This window comes from Toxotes jaculatrix, chromosome 9 (genome assembly GCF_017976425.1).
Source record: "Toxotes jaculatrix isolate fToxJac2 chromosome 9, fToxJac2.pri, whole genome shotgun sequence".
Classification (NCBI taxonomy): domain Eukaryota; kingdom Metazoa; phylum Chordata; class Actinopteri; family Toxotidae; genus Toxotes; species Toxotes jaculatrix.
The window spans coordinates 22,582,269-22,595,246 of NC_054402.1; the positions used below are offsets into that span (position 1 = coordinate 22,582,269).

The 12,978-nt window shown below is 43.7% G+C and overlaps 1 protein-coding gene across 2 annotated transcripts in view; it reads right to left on the bottom strand.

The window, feature by feature from the left end:
- epha4l (eph receptor A4, like) overlaps positions 1-5,876 on the bottom strand; it is a 53,800-nt gene extending 47,924 nt beyond the window's left edge. For both annotated transcript variants that reach the window (XM_041045813.1, XM_041045812.1), the window contains exons 1-3: positions 5,694-5,876; positions 3,855-3,922; positions 638-1,301 (exon numbers count right to left, since the gene is read on the bottom strand). In XM_041045813.1, coding sequence (XP_040901747.1) covers positions 638-1,301; positions 3,855-3,922; positions 5,694-5,790 — 829 coding nt within the window. In that variant the 5' untranslated portion in view covers positions 5,791-5,876. The remainder of the gene's footprint in view (positions 1-637; positions 1,302-3,854; positions 3,923-5,693) is intronic.
- Between the last annotated feature and the right edge of the window lie 7,102 nt (positions 5,877-12,978).

A 12,978-nucleotide genomic window follows, 5' to 3' on the forward strand; every position in this document is an offset into this window, starting at 1 on the left:
CCTGGTATAGGATCACAGTGAGCTGAGACGAGAATAATCGTCCACGAAGGACTATTCCCCCCTACCAAATAGCACTATTTCAACTCCATCTCACAGCTGTGTATTTTCACTCCTCTCATACCTGCTTGGAATGATAAACTCTTTCTCTCTCCTTCCCTTCCTCTAAAGCTGTCTATCTCCTTTTCCCAGCTTCAGGCTCCATTGGGAATAAGAGAAAGAGCAGGTGGGGGTGAAAGACACAGTGGTAGTGCAAACCAGTTGGAGCTCTACTCTCCCCTCCCGGTGTCACCAATTCTCCTGGGATGCACCCCATTGCACAACACCTCCCAGTGGGCCTGCTAATTACTCCATTTACAATCATCATTGCTTCTATCACCCAACCAGACACTGGAAAAAAGACTGTAGAAAAAAGATATCCAACGGAGTAAGAGGTAGGTGAATCGAGGGAGGGAGGAGAGGGAAGGACAGAGAGAATGAAACAGACATAAAAACAAAGAGAGCAAGAGAAAGGGGAGAAATGAAAAACAGGATACACAACAGAAAAGCAGTGTCAGAAAAGAGAGAGTGCTCTATAAATAGCAGGAGGTGCAAAAGAAACCAGTCAGCTCAAAAAACAAGACAAATGTCACTTCTTTACCTTGGCATTCTGCATTGCGCTCCTCATATCCAGGGTTGCACAGACAGTTCCCAATGGGTACCAACCACTCTCCGTCAGCCCCACAGTACATCTTGGGAACCTCTTTCTCCTCTGAATTATCCACGCATGAGCCACGAACTTCCACAAGCGAAGAGGTATCGGCCCCAGTGATGGTATCAGGAAACTGGGCCAAGTTACGCACTGCTAAAGGGCATTTCTTGTAGAAGACCCTGACAGACACGAGTGCAATGCACGCTCCAACATCCTGGAAGGCCAAATAGAAGCCCTTCCGGGTCAAGGCGCCCACATCTCGCACCTCTGTGTTCAGCTTCATGATGCGATCACCAATGTCCACCTGAGTGAAACTCTCATCTGCGGCAATGGTGTCGATTTTGCCGAACTGATTCTCACGGATGTAGCGCTCTTTGTCATTGTTGGACTCGTAATAGTAAAGATTGAAGGTTTCCTTGCAGGTTCCCATGACCCCCGGGAGGCTGTTGCAGTCTCGGAGGGTGAACTTGATCTCAATGTAGACACGCTGGGCACCTCCACGGGGGATCCAGTCAGTGCGAAGCCAGTTGTTCTGGTTTGGTTCCATGACATTACACACCTGGTACGTCCGAATGGGAATGTTCTTCTCATCCATAATACTCACTTCCTCCCACTGGGGAAAGGTCACAACATTAAATGTTACAACGATATTCTTAAACCCCTGAAACCACAGTTAACCAGTTAAATTAGATTATCAAAGCAGTAGGAAAATGCTATAAAAGTGTTGCATCAGTATTGTTAAAGGTTAAGAACATCAGAAAAATATCAGAGCTAAATGCTCTTGTAATTAAAATAGACTACATAAGTATCACACATGATTGAGAGCCAGTCTATGCCAAGAATGAGAGATACTGTGCAAAAGAGCATGCGAGAAAGCTTAGTCGATATTTGAGTCTCAGCAGAGCAATTAATTGATGGCTAAACTTAATGCATATTTTATGAATGGCACCTGATAGACTTGTTAGGTCCTAATATAGAATCATAAAGATATTAATATTCATGGATTCTCCTCAACTGCGAGAAAGGAAATTTGTAATTAGTTCTATGCCTCAGTAATGCCTACAGTTCAATTACTTGGGGAGTGGTATACAAAATCCTCTTCTCTCTCTCTCACTCTCTCTCTCACACACACACACACACACACCCACACAAACACACACACTGAGAGACCTGGATGTCTCAGGGTATCAGGAGAAGATAAAAAGGAAAGAATGAGAACAGGGGATTATAGGAATGCAAAAAGTAAAGGTCCCTGAATCAATGCTAATGATCTAATGTGTGCCTGCTTTACATCTGCATACATGATTGGGACCGGGAGACAGAGCAAATGTTCGCCACGGTTGTTAGTATGAACTCATAGCAGAGAGAGGGAGACGCTGACGTGGGGCGCATGGATTACGTTATCCAGCGCCGCCTGGCTTATTTTTGCCTAGAGGGAATGTTTGTTTTACTTATGATAAAGTTCCCCTCTCGACAGAGCACTGTTGAGCAAATACAAGCATGTCTTAGGAGGCTCAAAGCGATGTGCTCCCCAAAGTTTTTCACTGTGTGTTTTAAATAGAGTCTTTGACTGAGCTGGGCTGTAAACAAGAGCAGACAGGCCTTTGGCTGCTGTAGCTTCAACCATTTAGAAAAATGTTCAAAAAAATCATAATGGGGCAGTGGAAGGTGTGGGTTATGCTGCCAGATTTGATTTGACACCTTATCATAAACAATCTGCTTTAAAGCCTGAATTCCCTGGAGGAGGGTGGGATAATGCTAAACATAGCTGCGGCTGTATGATTTGAGAAAATGTCTATCATTCCCTGCTGCTCCATTCCACTCTGCTCTCTTCCTTTAGCCCCCCTTTTGTTGTGGAAATCAAGCAGTGCTGAGATAAGGCCGTACCTTTCCCTGATAGCAGGGGAGAGGAAGAATAAGGCCAATTGGTGGTAATGAGAGGGTGAATGCAGGCTTGACGGGCCTGCCAGGACCCTGTCAATCATTTGTTTGTGATAAAATGGCCATGGGGACGACCCGAGGCGAGGACCTGAGCAACAGCACCAGCCAAATTCATTGAGAAAAGCTTTCGAGCATGAGGTGAAATTCTGTTCCCCTGGGTTCATATTCATTAGTTAAGATTACTGTAGCTAATTTGTATTAATCTTCATAAAACATTAAAAGGCTTATGTACATCGCATTTCTGTAAGAAGAACAAATGGAGGAGTGACTGCTGACTGCTGTTTATTATGAACAATTATTTATTTAGGTCATCACTAACTTCTGAAGATATGCCATTCAAATACACTGAGGGCCATTTCTATATGATCACATTTAGACTTGGCTAAAGGCATGGCAGGTGCCTAACCTTTCCCGAGCAAACTAATACCCGTGGCACATCCGGGGCCACTGTCGGCCCAAATGCAGCACCTATTCTTTCCCTAATCAGAGCCGCCATAGATTTCCCAATTAGGCTGAGAGATCATGCATTTGTCGACCCTATTCCCCGTTGCTTTATAGCCCGACCCAGTCGTCCTGCGGCAAGAGCTGAACCCCGCTGCACTTTCCCCCTTATTCATCCATTCCAGAGGACCCTCTCTCAGCTGCCAAGTTCCTCTCTCTCCCCCTCTCTCTCTCCCTCTCTTAGACTCAATGGTGGAAAGGGATATAAAGTTTCTCCACAAAGACCGATTCAATCCGCCGTCTATTCAGGAAACCTGACGCCCGCTGCAGTATCAGCCTCTGCATCTGACCATTACAGAGTGGTTAGAGAGAAGGGGAGCGAGGAGAAAGGGAAGCAGGGGGTGAGAGGGGTGCCTATAGACCCAACAGTTCTCAAAGTGAATTCCGAGGACCCCATGGGGCCCTGGAAGGTGTTCCAGAGGGTCTCTGTACACAAAAAAATGGCAAATTCTAATTTATCCATATTTCAGTGTAAGATACGGCAAAATTATGCCTTGATCTCACCCTGAGCCTAATATCCCTACAGTGAAGACAGCTGCACAATAAATCATAGACAAAGATATTCCCATAAACGGCTCACCAGGACAAAATCTTATCAAAGAAGGCTGTGTATCTATTTGGCGTCCACTCCAGAGCTCCTGCCAATAATGGATATTATCTCTCCATTTTTGCTCAATAGGGGATCATGCGTCCTAACAAGGGGACACTTCTTTGCAGTACTTACCCCTCCTTCTGTCGGGTTGGCGACCCATCCCAGCTCCCCCTGTACAGCTCTGGAGTCCAATAACGTGACTGGAAAACAAGAATAGGAGAGGTGAGCATGCAGTCTCAGTCCGTCCATACAACAATCAGCACTGGCATGTATAATCCACTTAGGTCTCACACACTGAGGTAGAAAAATGGGCTGCTGTTTTGTTAAAGGCTCAACGAATAGAAATAATTGTTAAGGCGATTTATCAAGTATAAAATATCCTCATGATGAATGTCAGTGCAGAGAGAGAATAAAACCCGTAGGCCAAGCAGTCTTACAAATGAGAAACTTGTAAATGTTTTGTTATGCGTAATTCCCTGCTGGGCTTTACGGGCGTCGTTCCGATCGATTTTCTTTGAGAAAAAGATTTTCTACAAATGACAAATGCATTTCCCAAGTGTCTTTAAAATAATGATTTCTTAGTTTGCTCAGCAGCTGCTTTCAGCATGTTTGATGTGATCGGAATCAGTTGGGGAGCCGTGTGCATAAACTTGGTCGTTGAAGAACAAAACGCATTTAAAATGCCCCTGACAGACGGACAGGCTGCCATGAACAATAAAAGTGAAAAAGTAAACCTGCGAGCCATTAATTTAATCATTTTCTAAACTGAATTAAATGACAACGAGTGCGCGTGTATCTATATTTATTTTTAGAGCTGTTTTGAATTCAGTTTGAATAAGACGCTTCATCAACTGCGCAGCATAAATAAATAAATGGACCCTTAATGTAATTCCACTGTCTACGTTAGGTTTATTAGGTACAATACAGACTGATCAATTTTAAATATGAAACATTTATTTCATGTTTAAATAAAATAAGATAATAAACAGATGCATCGTTGTGGACTTGTGTCAAACTGCTTGCTCTGCCGAGGAGGGCAGAATCCGAAAACGAGGTTCTGCAGAGGACAGACTTCATGCACCAGATGAGGTTGTTTTAAATTAAAATAAAGCGTTTCATTTATTTGTGTTCGCCGTAGAATGCGGGATATAGTCTGTACAGGGGCCTAACATTTTGAAACTGGATACACGGCGCCCTGGGACCCCGAGCAGGCAACTCCAGTCCTGAAAGCTTCCGAGATCTTGTTTTGTATAGGACACACCACGCACTGCTTTAACATCTTGCAGCCCAGTGTTTGGTCGCTTTTCAGTAAACGTTTACCTGCTAAATCATAACCGAGGATCATTTAATAAACGCAAGAAACTCTTCTATAATTCGGAGCGTATATAATGCATCATCCAGCTCAACTGAACTTTTAGAACTGGTTTTCCTTTATTCCCCATAATCATTTTCCATCTTAACACAATGTGACAGCAGGAGCGATAAGTGTGAACAATTCTGAAACTGATAAATAAAAAGCTGCTTGGTGCCGAATTTGCGAATCTCCCACTGACTCGTAAATTCACTTCATTTCTGATCTACAGGTCCGTTTAGGCAGATGCTACACTGCTTGTTGAGCAGATATCGGCTTGACCTTCTCTCGCAACAGAAAGAACAGTACGCATCGGGGCTACAAGTATTCCTGCTCGCAGCCTTTCGGCAGCTGGCACGATCCAAGCCCGAGCCGAGGCCAAAACAGCCGATGCGGATTTGAACAGCCACTTCTCATTCCTGCTTCGTTCACGTAAAACCCGCAAAAGTCTCTGCGTAAAGGTGACCGTGGGTGTTTTCCATCATTTAACTCATCGCGGCTCCACGCACTCGCAACTAAAGGGGGCGAACGAAGTGTGGCTCCGCGGCGCAAACACGCACAGCACGGAGCGGGGATGAAGTCCGAAGTCCGCGGCAGTTATTTTCTTCCAATAACCTTACCTTCATTTGGGGGGTATATCCGTGCCGGCGAAACAAATGTAGATATCCCAAAAACAAGAAAGGTGGCCGTGAACAAAATCCCTGCCATGAGTGCCATTTGTGTCGTTGTTCCGTTTTTCTCTCCTCTTTTTCTTTAGTTGCTCTTATCCCAGGTCCTGCTCTCTCCCTCTCTCACTCCCTCTCTCTCCCTCTCTCTCTCTTTCCCAGTGGAATATGGGTTTGAAGCGGACAGGGGGAAAGAGACGCACCGAGCGCACCACAACCGGGAGGCGGGTCTAGTCTGTGCGCTCTGACGCGGACCCCGTCAATCCATATAGGAAACACAGTGAACAGGGGAAGAAAGAAAGAGGGGGTGGGGGGCAAATAATCATTAACAACCCCCCCGCACACCCCTAACAACTCTCTCTTTTATTTACCACTGGACACTGTAGTCAGAGACTCGATGAGACGGTGGTTGTGAGGTGGCATTTCTCCACGACATTTTCCTCGCAGGTACAAAAGCGATATAAAACTCACTGCGAGTCTGAGTCACCGATTGACATTACAAGAATAAACCGCGGGTGGAAATGTCCGGTTAGTCAACAGTGAAAAGGAACGGGAAGTGTGTGCGGTGTGTGTACGTACGCGCGCGCACTGCCCATTTTTTCAAACTGAGCACGGTGTTTAGAAAATGATGTCTGCCTCAGTCACTGCTTACTTAACTTTAAATGAAACATAGAAGCTGCTGTTCAACTGTATATTGATGTGCGTAAAATGCAATGCGTCAGTTTTTGTCCTCTGTGCTCCTCAGCAGTCACACTGTGCTGATCCTGCATGTAGTCTGGCTCCAGTCAAGCGCAGCGCTGTCCAAGGTGAGCCGCATCAGACCAAGGTCGCCACCTAGCGGAGATACCGACGCCTGTTCTGCCTCCAAAATTGGATTAAAGAACAAGCATGAGCATGACCTCCCTAACATTACATGGTATTGCACTTTGTAAAATTGACAATACCTCTGAGATCGGTGGCACACCTTGTATTGGATTAGTCACTTGCTATTATTCTAATATTATCAAGGCCTTATGGGTATTTATGATGGAATCTGCACACAGATCCATCTAGAGCAGAGCAGAGCAGAGCAGAGCAGTGCAGTGCAGTGCAGATCTTGTGTTTTGGAACTCCAAAGGTGAATGATGCACAGGAATTGATGTTGCTTCTGTGGTTTTCCTTCCAACAAAGGCTGCTTTGTTAATGTTTGAGAAAAGCCAGCTGTGTCCAGGTTTAGGGTTTTGCCCAGGGTGCTCCCACTCTTTTATGTCCTCCCACACAGGTCTTCAATTGCTCCCTTGAGATGTGCCCATCACAGTGGCTGGCAGGCAACCTTTCAATGATCTGCAGAGGAGATTGTCACTGTGTGGGCAGGTTAGGGCTTTCTGCATCTCCACACACTGCAGCCACTGACTACAGATAGGTTTCCACATCCACAACCAGCACCTTTATAATATTGTGTCTTCTTTAGTGTGGAATGTGGCCTTTTACAGATTACAGAGACTGTGATTCAGATTGAAAACATCCACCACGCTGAGGTGTCCTTGAACAAGTCATCAGATCCTTATCAGGATCAGATACTTTCCGAGGGTGGCAAGTCAAAACACAATTCCAGCACACAAATAAGTGTCTCAATTGTGTTATGAGAAATCTGCTATTGTCAAAGGGAGCTGCGTGCATTTTGAATTCAGGCAACTTAATTTGGCTTAAAACCTGTTTGTGCCGCTTATGAGAAGTTTTCTTCACTCTCAGCAGGTGTCTGAATGCATTTTTCTCTCATCTCATTACAGCGTATTACATACATGAATGTGTCTTTGTGTAGAAATATAGTCTGTAGCCTCCAGCATCCACGTTTGGCAGATCCCTAGCGCCCCAGTTCCCATGCTTTTTTGTAGCTGTCACACCAACCTCAGGCTTCCAAGACTTGGCTAGAATATATTTATTTCTGCCCGTACACAGAAACATCTAGAAGTTTTCTCATAGGGGTGATCTCACTGCAAATAGACCTGTCTTTGTTTCAAAGGCTTGAAGAGATGTGTGGTTAGATAGTGTGGCTTTGTTTTCCCATTATAGATGCTACTCAAAGAAAGAGAGAGTAAAGTCTTCTTTATGTGTAACTGGTCTGAGAGGGCAGCAGGGGAGTCCTGATCTTGGATTGCCCAAGGAAATCAAAGAATGAGGCTGATTTGGAAGAAATGAAGAGGTGTCTGTGGATTTATGAGGGTCTCCTGGGATGCAATACTGTGCCATTGTGGGGTTACAGTCTTTCCTGCAAAGCATCTCGACCGGCGTAATGAAGCAGACAAAGCATGTGGTACCAAAATTGGCCAATTTAGCCCAAAACATCGATTGTCCAAAACTACATCCCCAGATGAAAGGCACTTTCCCTGACAACAAGCCTGGCAACCTTAGAAAGCCAGAGAGGGACTTGGAGGGACGCGTTTGATGTTTTTCAACCAATGGCGGCAAGGTTTCGCGGACCAACAATGAAGGACCGTGATGGTGGTCGGGACAGGGTGTGAGTGGGCGGGTTGTGTCTCTTGTCTTCTTTATTTGTGTCACAGTAGTTTTGATTGATTACACACTCACATCTTTTCTTTTATCTTCCTGTCAAACCAGCAGCTTTTTTTTTTTTTTTGGGAGAGGGGAAGTGGTGGAGCACCCCCCATTCCCTCCCTCTACCAGCCCACTCTGCTTTCTCCAGATGGCATCTGCTGCCCACACATCTGCATTGTGTGCCAATCATGCACACCGACTCCAAATCCTTTGCTGGAGCAGACACACATATGGCTACACACACACACACAAGCTCGCTCAAATAAAACCCCCACAAACTTGTGTTAAAGACAGATTTTCTGATCTATCTGGCCAAATATCAGCTTTGTTAAATACTGGATATCAATCAGCCATGGTGTCAGTCTTTGAAATCATATATTAAACTGCTTTTCTAAAAGCCTTTTCTATCTCAGCTAAGAAAAAGCTGTTAGTGGAACAATGAAAGGATAATTTCTAAATGTACACCTTGTGTTTCCCTGCAACAAGATGTACTCTGCTCTCATATTTTGTCCTTTAACTTTCTATGTACATGAACTGGGAATCACGTCATATCATGTTGGACTGTAGTGGGTAGAGGAAAATGAAAGGCTTTTCTTATTAGTACATCCACTGCTATTAGAGGTTATAGCGTCGCTAAAATGATGGTCTAGTTATTATAGCTAATAGTCACGCTGACTGGTCAGAATGCAAGTATTTGTGTTTTTCAAATGTGAATATGCACCACAAATATGTCATACAAGAGGCTGTTCACACACAGTGAGCTTTGAAAACCAGACTGTCATCACAGAGCTTATCAACCTATTCAAACATACTGTAAATGTGTCCGACAAAGATCCAGCATGGATCAAAATGACCAGTGTTGTGGTTTGGGGGATGCAGGCATTACTGTCTTCATCAATGCAATACATGCTTTTTCTAATAACAGCGTACATACTTGTTAAGCATCAGTGTTCTTGATGAATGAAACATCAAGCTACTCTAATCTAACTAGACAGCTCTCTGAGCAGCTTTATACTAAAGATCATCTTTTTAATCCAGTATCTGCGGAAGTGGTGTTGTCAGGCGATTTGAAATTCTGATAAATGTTAACATATGCCCCAGCCAATTTATAGTAAGCTATGTGAATAAATCAGGACAGACACTTGACTTGTGTTTAAAGCCAGCAATAGCAGCCAGAAGACAAAAGCTGTCAAATGAAAATCAACAGAAATTATCAGCCACCAAACGTCAAAAACCCTTCAGACAAATCCAACACACAGCAACCCTGCTCAGTCGTTCACATCTCCTCAGGAAGTGCAGCACACGTTTATTGTCCACAAAGCAAAAACCTCCAACCCCCCTTTCCCCTTGTCATCTTCTCCCACCTACATGACTACAGTTTGGGCCATTGTTTCTACTAAAGCCCTTAAAGTCCCTCCCGCTGGCCTTTGACCCTCCAGGCTAGAGGTTTTGCCCACCGCCTTCGGATCCCCAGCTTCACGCAGTGTTCATCGGGCCCGCAGTCAGGAAGATAGTCCCCGGAGGTCAGAGTGAGTGGGAGTCAGAAGAGAACAGAGCAGAATGGGAATAGGAGATCAAAGGAGCAGCAGGAGAGCAGCTCTGAACCAGAATGTCAGAGATGAGATAAAATCCACTGGGCTGGAAATATTGCTCAGACAAACACAAGGATACACACATGCACACAAGTTATATACACACTTGTTTTGTGTTATTCCAGCATGGTGGTACTTGTTTTTGTTTTTTTTTAATCTTTGCTTGTAATCATCTTTATCTCACAAGGGCATTTTTAAATCACATACAGTACATCTCTCATTAACTCTACAAGTTCATTTTAAGTCCATATATGATTTGAATTGCTAATGATTTCAAACTTCTAAATCTGTCATCAGGATTACTACATTATCTCCAGACGTCTCCTAATTGCATGTCATTCTATGTCCCTTATTGTCTCCTCTTTAGTACATACCCCACATCTATTTTCAGCTCTTATTTTTACACTCCCTCAACTATTTCCCAGTCACAACACTCATAACGCCTGTTCATAGTTTAGCCTACTCTTTATCTCCTCAGCCTTTGGAAATATTTACGAAACAAAATGTCTGACTTGCATCACGTCTGTGTTTATCTTCCAAACCACTGCTTGACCAGTCACTTTCCTTTTCTGTTTAGATTTACATTTAAATGTAAGGCATTTGGCAGAGGCTGTCATCCAAAGCGATATGCAAACCTGCTTGGTATTCATGATTAAGACAACACCATCAATTCAACTGAAAGTAAACATTTGGTGGTAATCAGGTATACTGCTCTCCCTATATTTCCTGTATGTACTCAAGAGATTTAAAAAAAAAAAAAGCATTACTTTAAACTCTCATGCACCTGTTCCCCTGCAGTGCATGTTGCAGTGCTGAACACATATATGTACTGCAACTTGTAACCCCACATAATATCATTAATTAATTAATGACATGCCCCATACCTTTGAAAGCAATGCTAGGTTTTTACTGTAGGTAGATTGTAAGCTATTTAGCTGGACATGCTAACATTTGTGTCATATGTTAGAGAAGGTGATAGGAAAAGACAGCAATTTCTAAACTCTTATATGAAGTATCGCTCTTATTAGAGCCTTATGCACACCACAAGCATGTGGAGAAATTCAAAACTCGACAGGCATGCTGTGCCTATTTATGGTGGCTAAGTTATGACTGGACAATCACTGAATCACTCTGAACAATATTTCCATTCACGGATGCAAAGGTTTTACATGAGGACAGGTACAGTGACATACAACTGAACAAAAAGCAAAAAGATCACTCACAAAGAAAAGAATTCCTCTGCATTGCCACGTTAACTCTGCAACCCTCCACAAGCTGTCATGCAGCATCCATGCCCATGCCCCATGCCATGTCGCTGGCTGTTATCTGACCTATTCATGCCCCTGCCACCCAGCTCTTTACCCCCTGATGGCAGTGTGTCAGTCAATAAGCATCACGGCAGGTCCAGCAGTCGAGCCCAGCAGGTGCAAGCTTTCTCTGTGGTTGTGGAAAAGCAACTGAGCGGCAAGAGACCCTTTGTGTCATTTCAGAATTACCTGAGGGTTTTCAAAGCGGACTGTTGTTGTGTCTACCCTGTTGTTTACCGCCCTTCTTTTCCAGTCCTGAGTTGTTGTTTTGGGAAATGCCACTGGTTTGAGACTTGACAGCAGGAGGTATGTGCTCACACAGAGAGTTCCTCTAATGCCACGCTGTAATATAACTTCTCTGATCAAGACATATTGAGGTTACATGCCTTTCTCTGGCAAGTCTGATAAAAATAACGAGAATGTGCAACAGCAATGCACATTTTAAGAAACCCTTATTTCTTAGGCTGTGACTAAGGTGTATGATTTACAAGTTGTTGTGTCTTGTTTCATGAGGCGTAAAGGTAGCAAAGTAATATCAAAGTCACAAATTACTCTTTGTAACCCCATGAAAACTCACTTATCCCACTGTTTTGTTGTAGAAGCATCATTTTTGGTTGTTAGGGGGCTGGGTAACGATCCAGCAAACTCTCATCTGGCTGCCAGATTAAGCTGCTGCCGTTAGATGCATTTAGATGTCTGTGCCGGCACAGTCACTCAATGCTTAAAGCATCAACACAAGCTACAAATCAGGCCCAACTCTAGGCAGCCTTAGAATTTTTATGTAAAAGATTACACGCAAAAGACATTTGGCAGCCGCAAAAGGGAATAAGCACTCCAGGGGAGATGATTTAAGGTGTCTCCAAGTTACTTTATGGCGCCATGTCAGGAGCTTCGGAGCACCTCCTAATCATCATACTTAGAGAAAGACAAGGAGGCAGCGCAGTGACGGAAAGTGTATATATGTGGAAGATATGGAGGGCATGCCTCCATGAGGAACATTTCCCTAAGCCCTGGCATAGTAGTAACAGTTTGTGTACATGTACACAAATACACACATGTGAATGTGCACATGGATTATTTATGCACCTAAACATGCATACATTTCAGTCACGCTGCATTAATTAAAGTTATGTACAAACCTCTCTCTCTCTTTCTCAGTCTGAGATATTGTTTTAATTGTGTAGTTTATGACTCAGAGTGCAGATGTGGACACAAGCGGCACAGTAACGCACAAACTGACACTTGGCTTAACTGTCGAACTTGTGATTTGGTGATGGAGTTTGTGCCACAAATGATATCATCCCCTAATTTAGTGAGACCAAGAGAAAGCACAGAAGGTAGTGGGAGTTTATAAGCACACAGTGAGCATTTGGCCCTTCAGCTGTTACTCTCAGACAAACTGGTACAAATGAAAGATTGTGTGTGTGAAGAACTGTGGTGTCTCAATATCATTACTGTAAACAAATCAAGTCGTGGTCAGTTAGCAGCCAGTGGTCGCACTGATGTTAAAAGTGGTTTACAAAACTAAGACCACATTTTCCAGTGGCTCCTAGGCACAGAGGTTGTTGCTAACCTAAAAAGCTTCATCTCCATTTGTGGTGGAAGAAAAGCCCCCTCTTCCTGTTTTCAGCCATAAAACAATCAAACTTTACTGCCTAATAGAACCCAGTGTCACAACAAGTAACATGCAAAACTGGCAAGAGGCCAGAAAATGAATGTGGTAATCATATTCTGATGTTAAATGGCTACACATAGTGTGCTGTCTTTAAGTGACTGAGTTCATAAATCAGCATATTCATTACATAG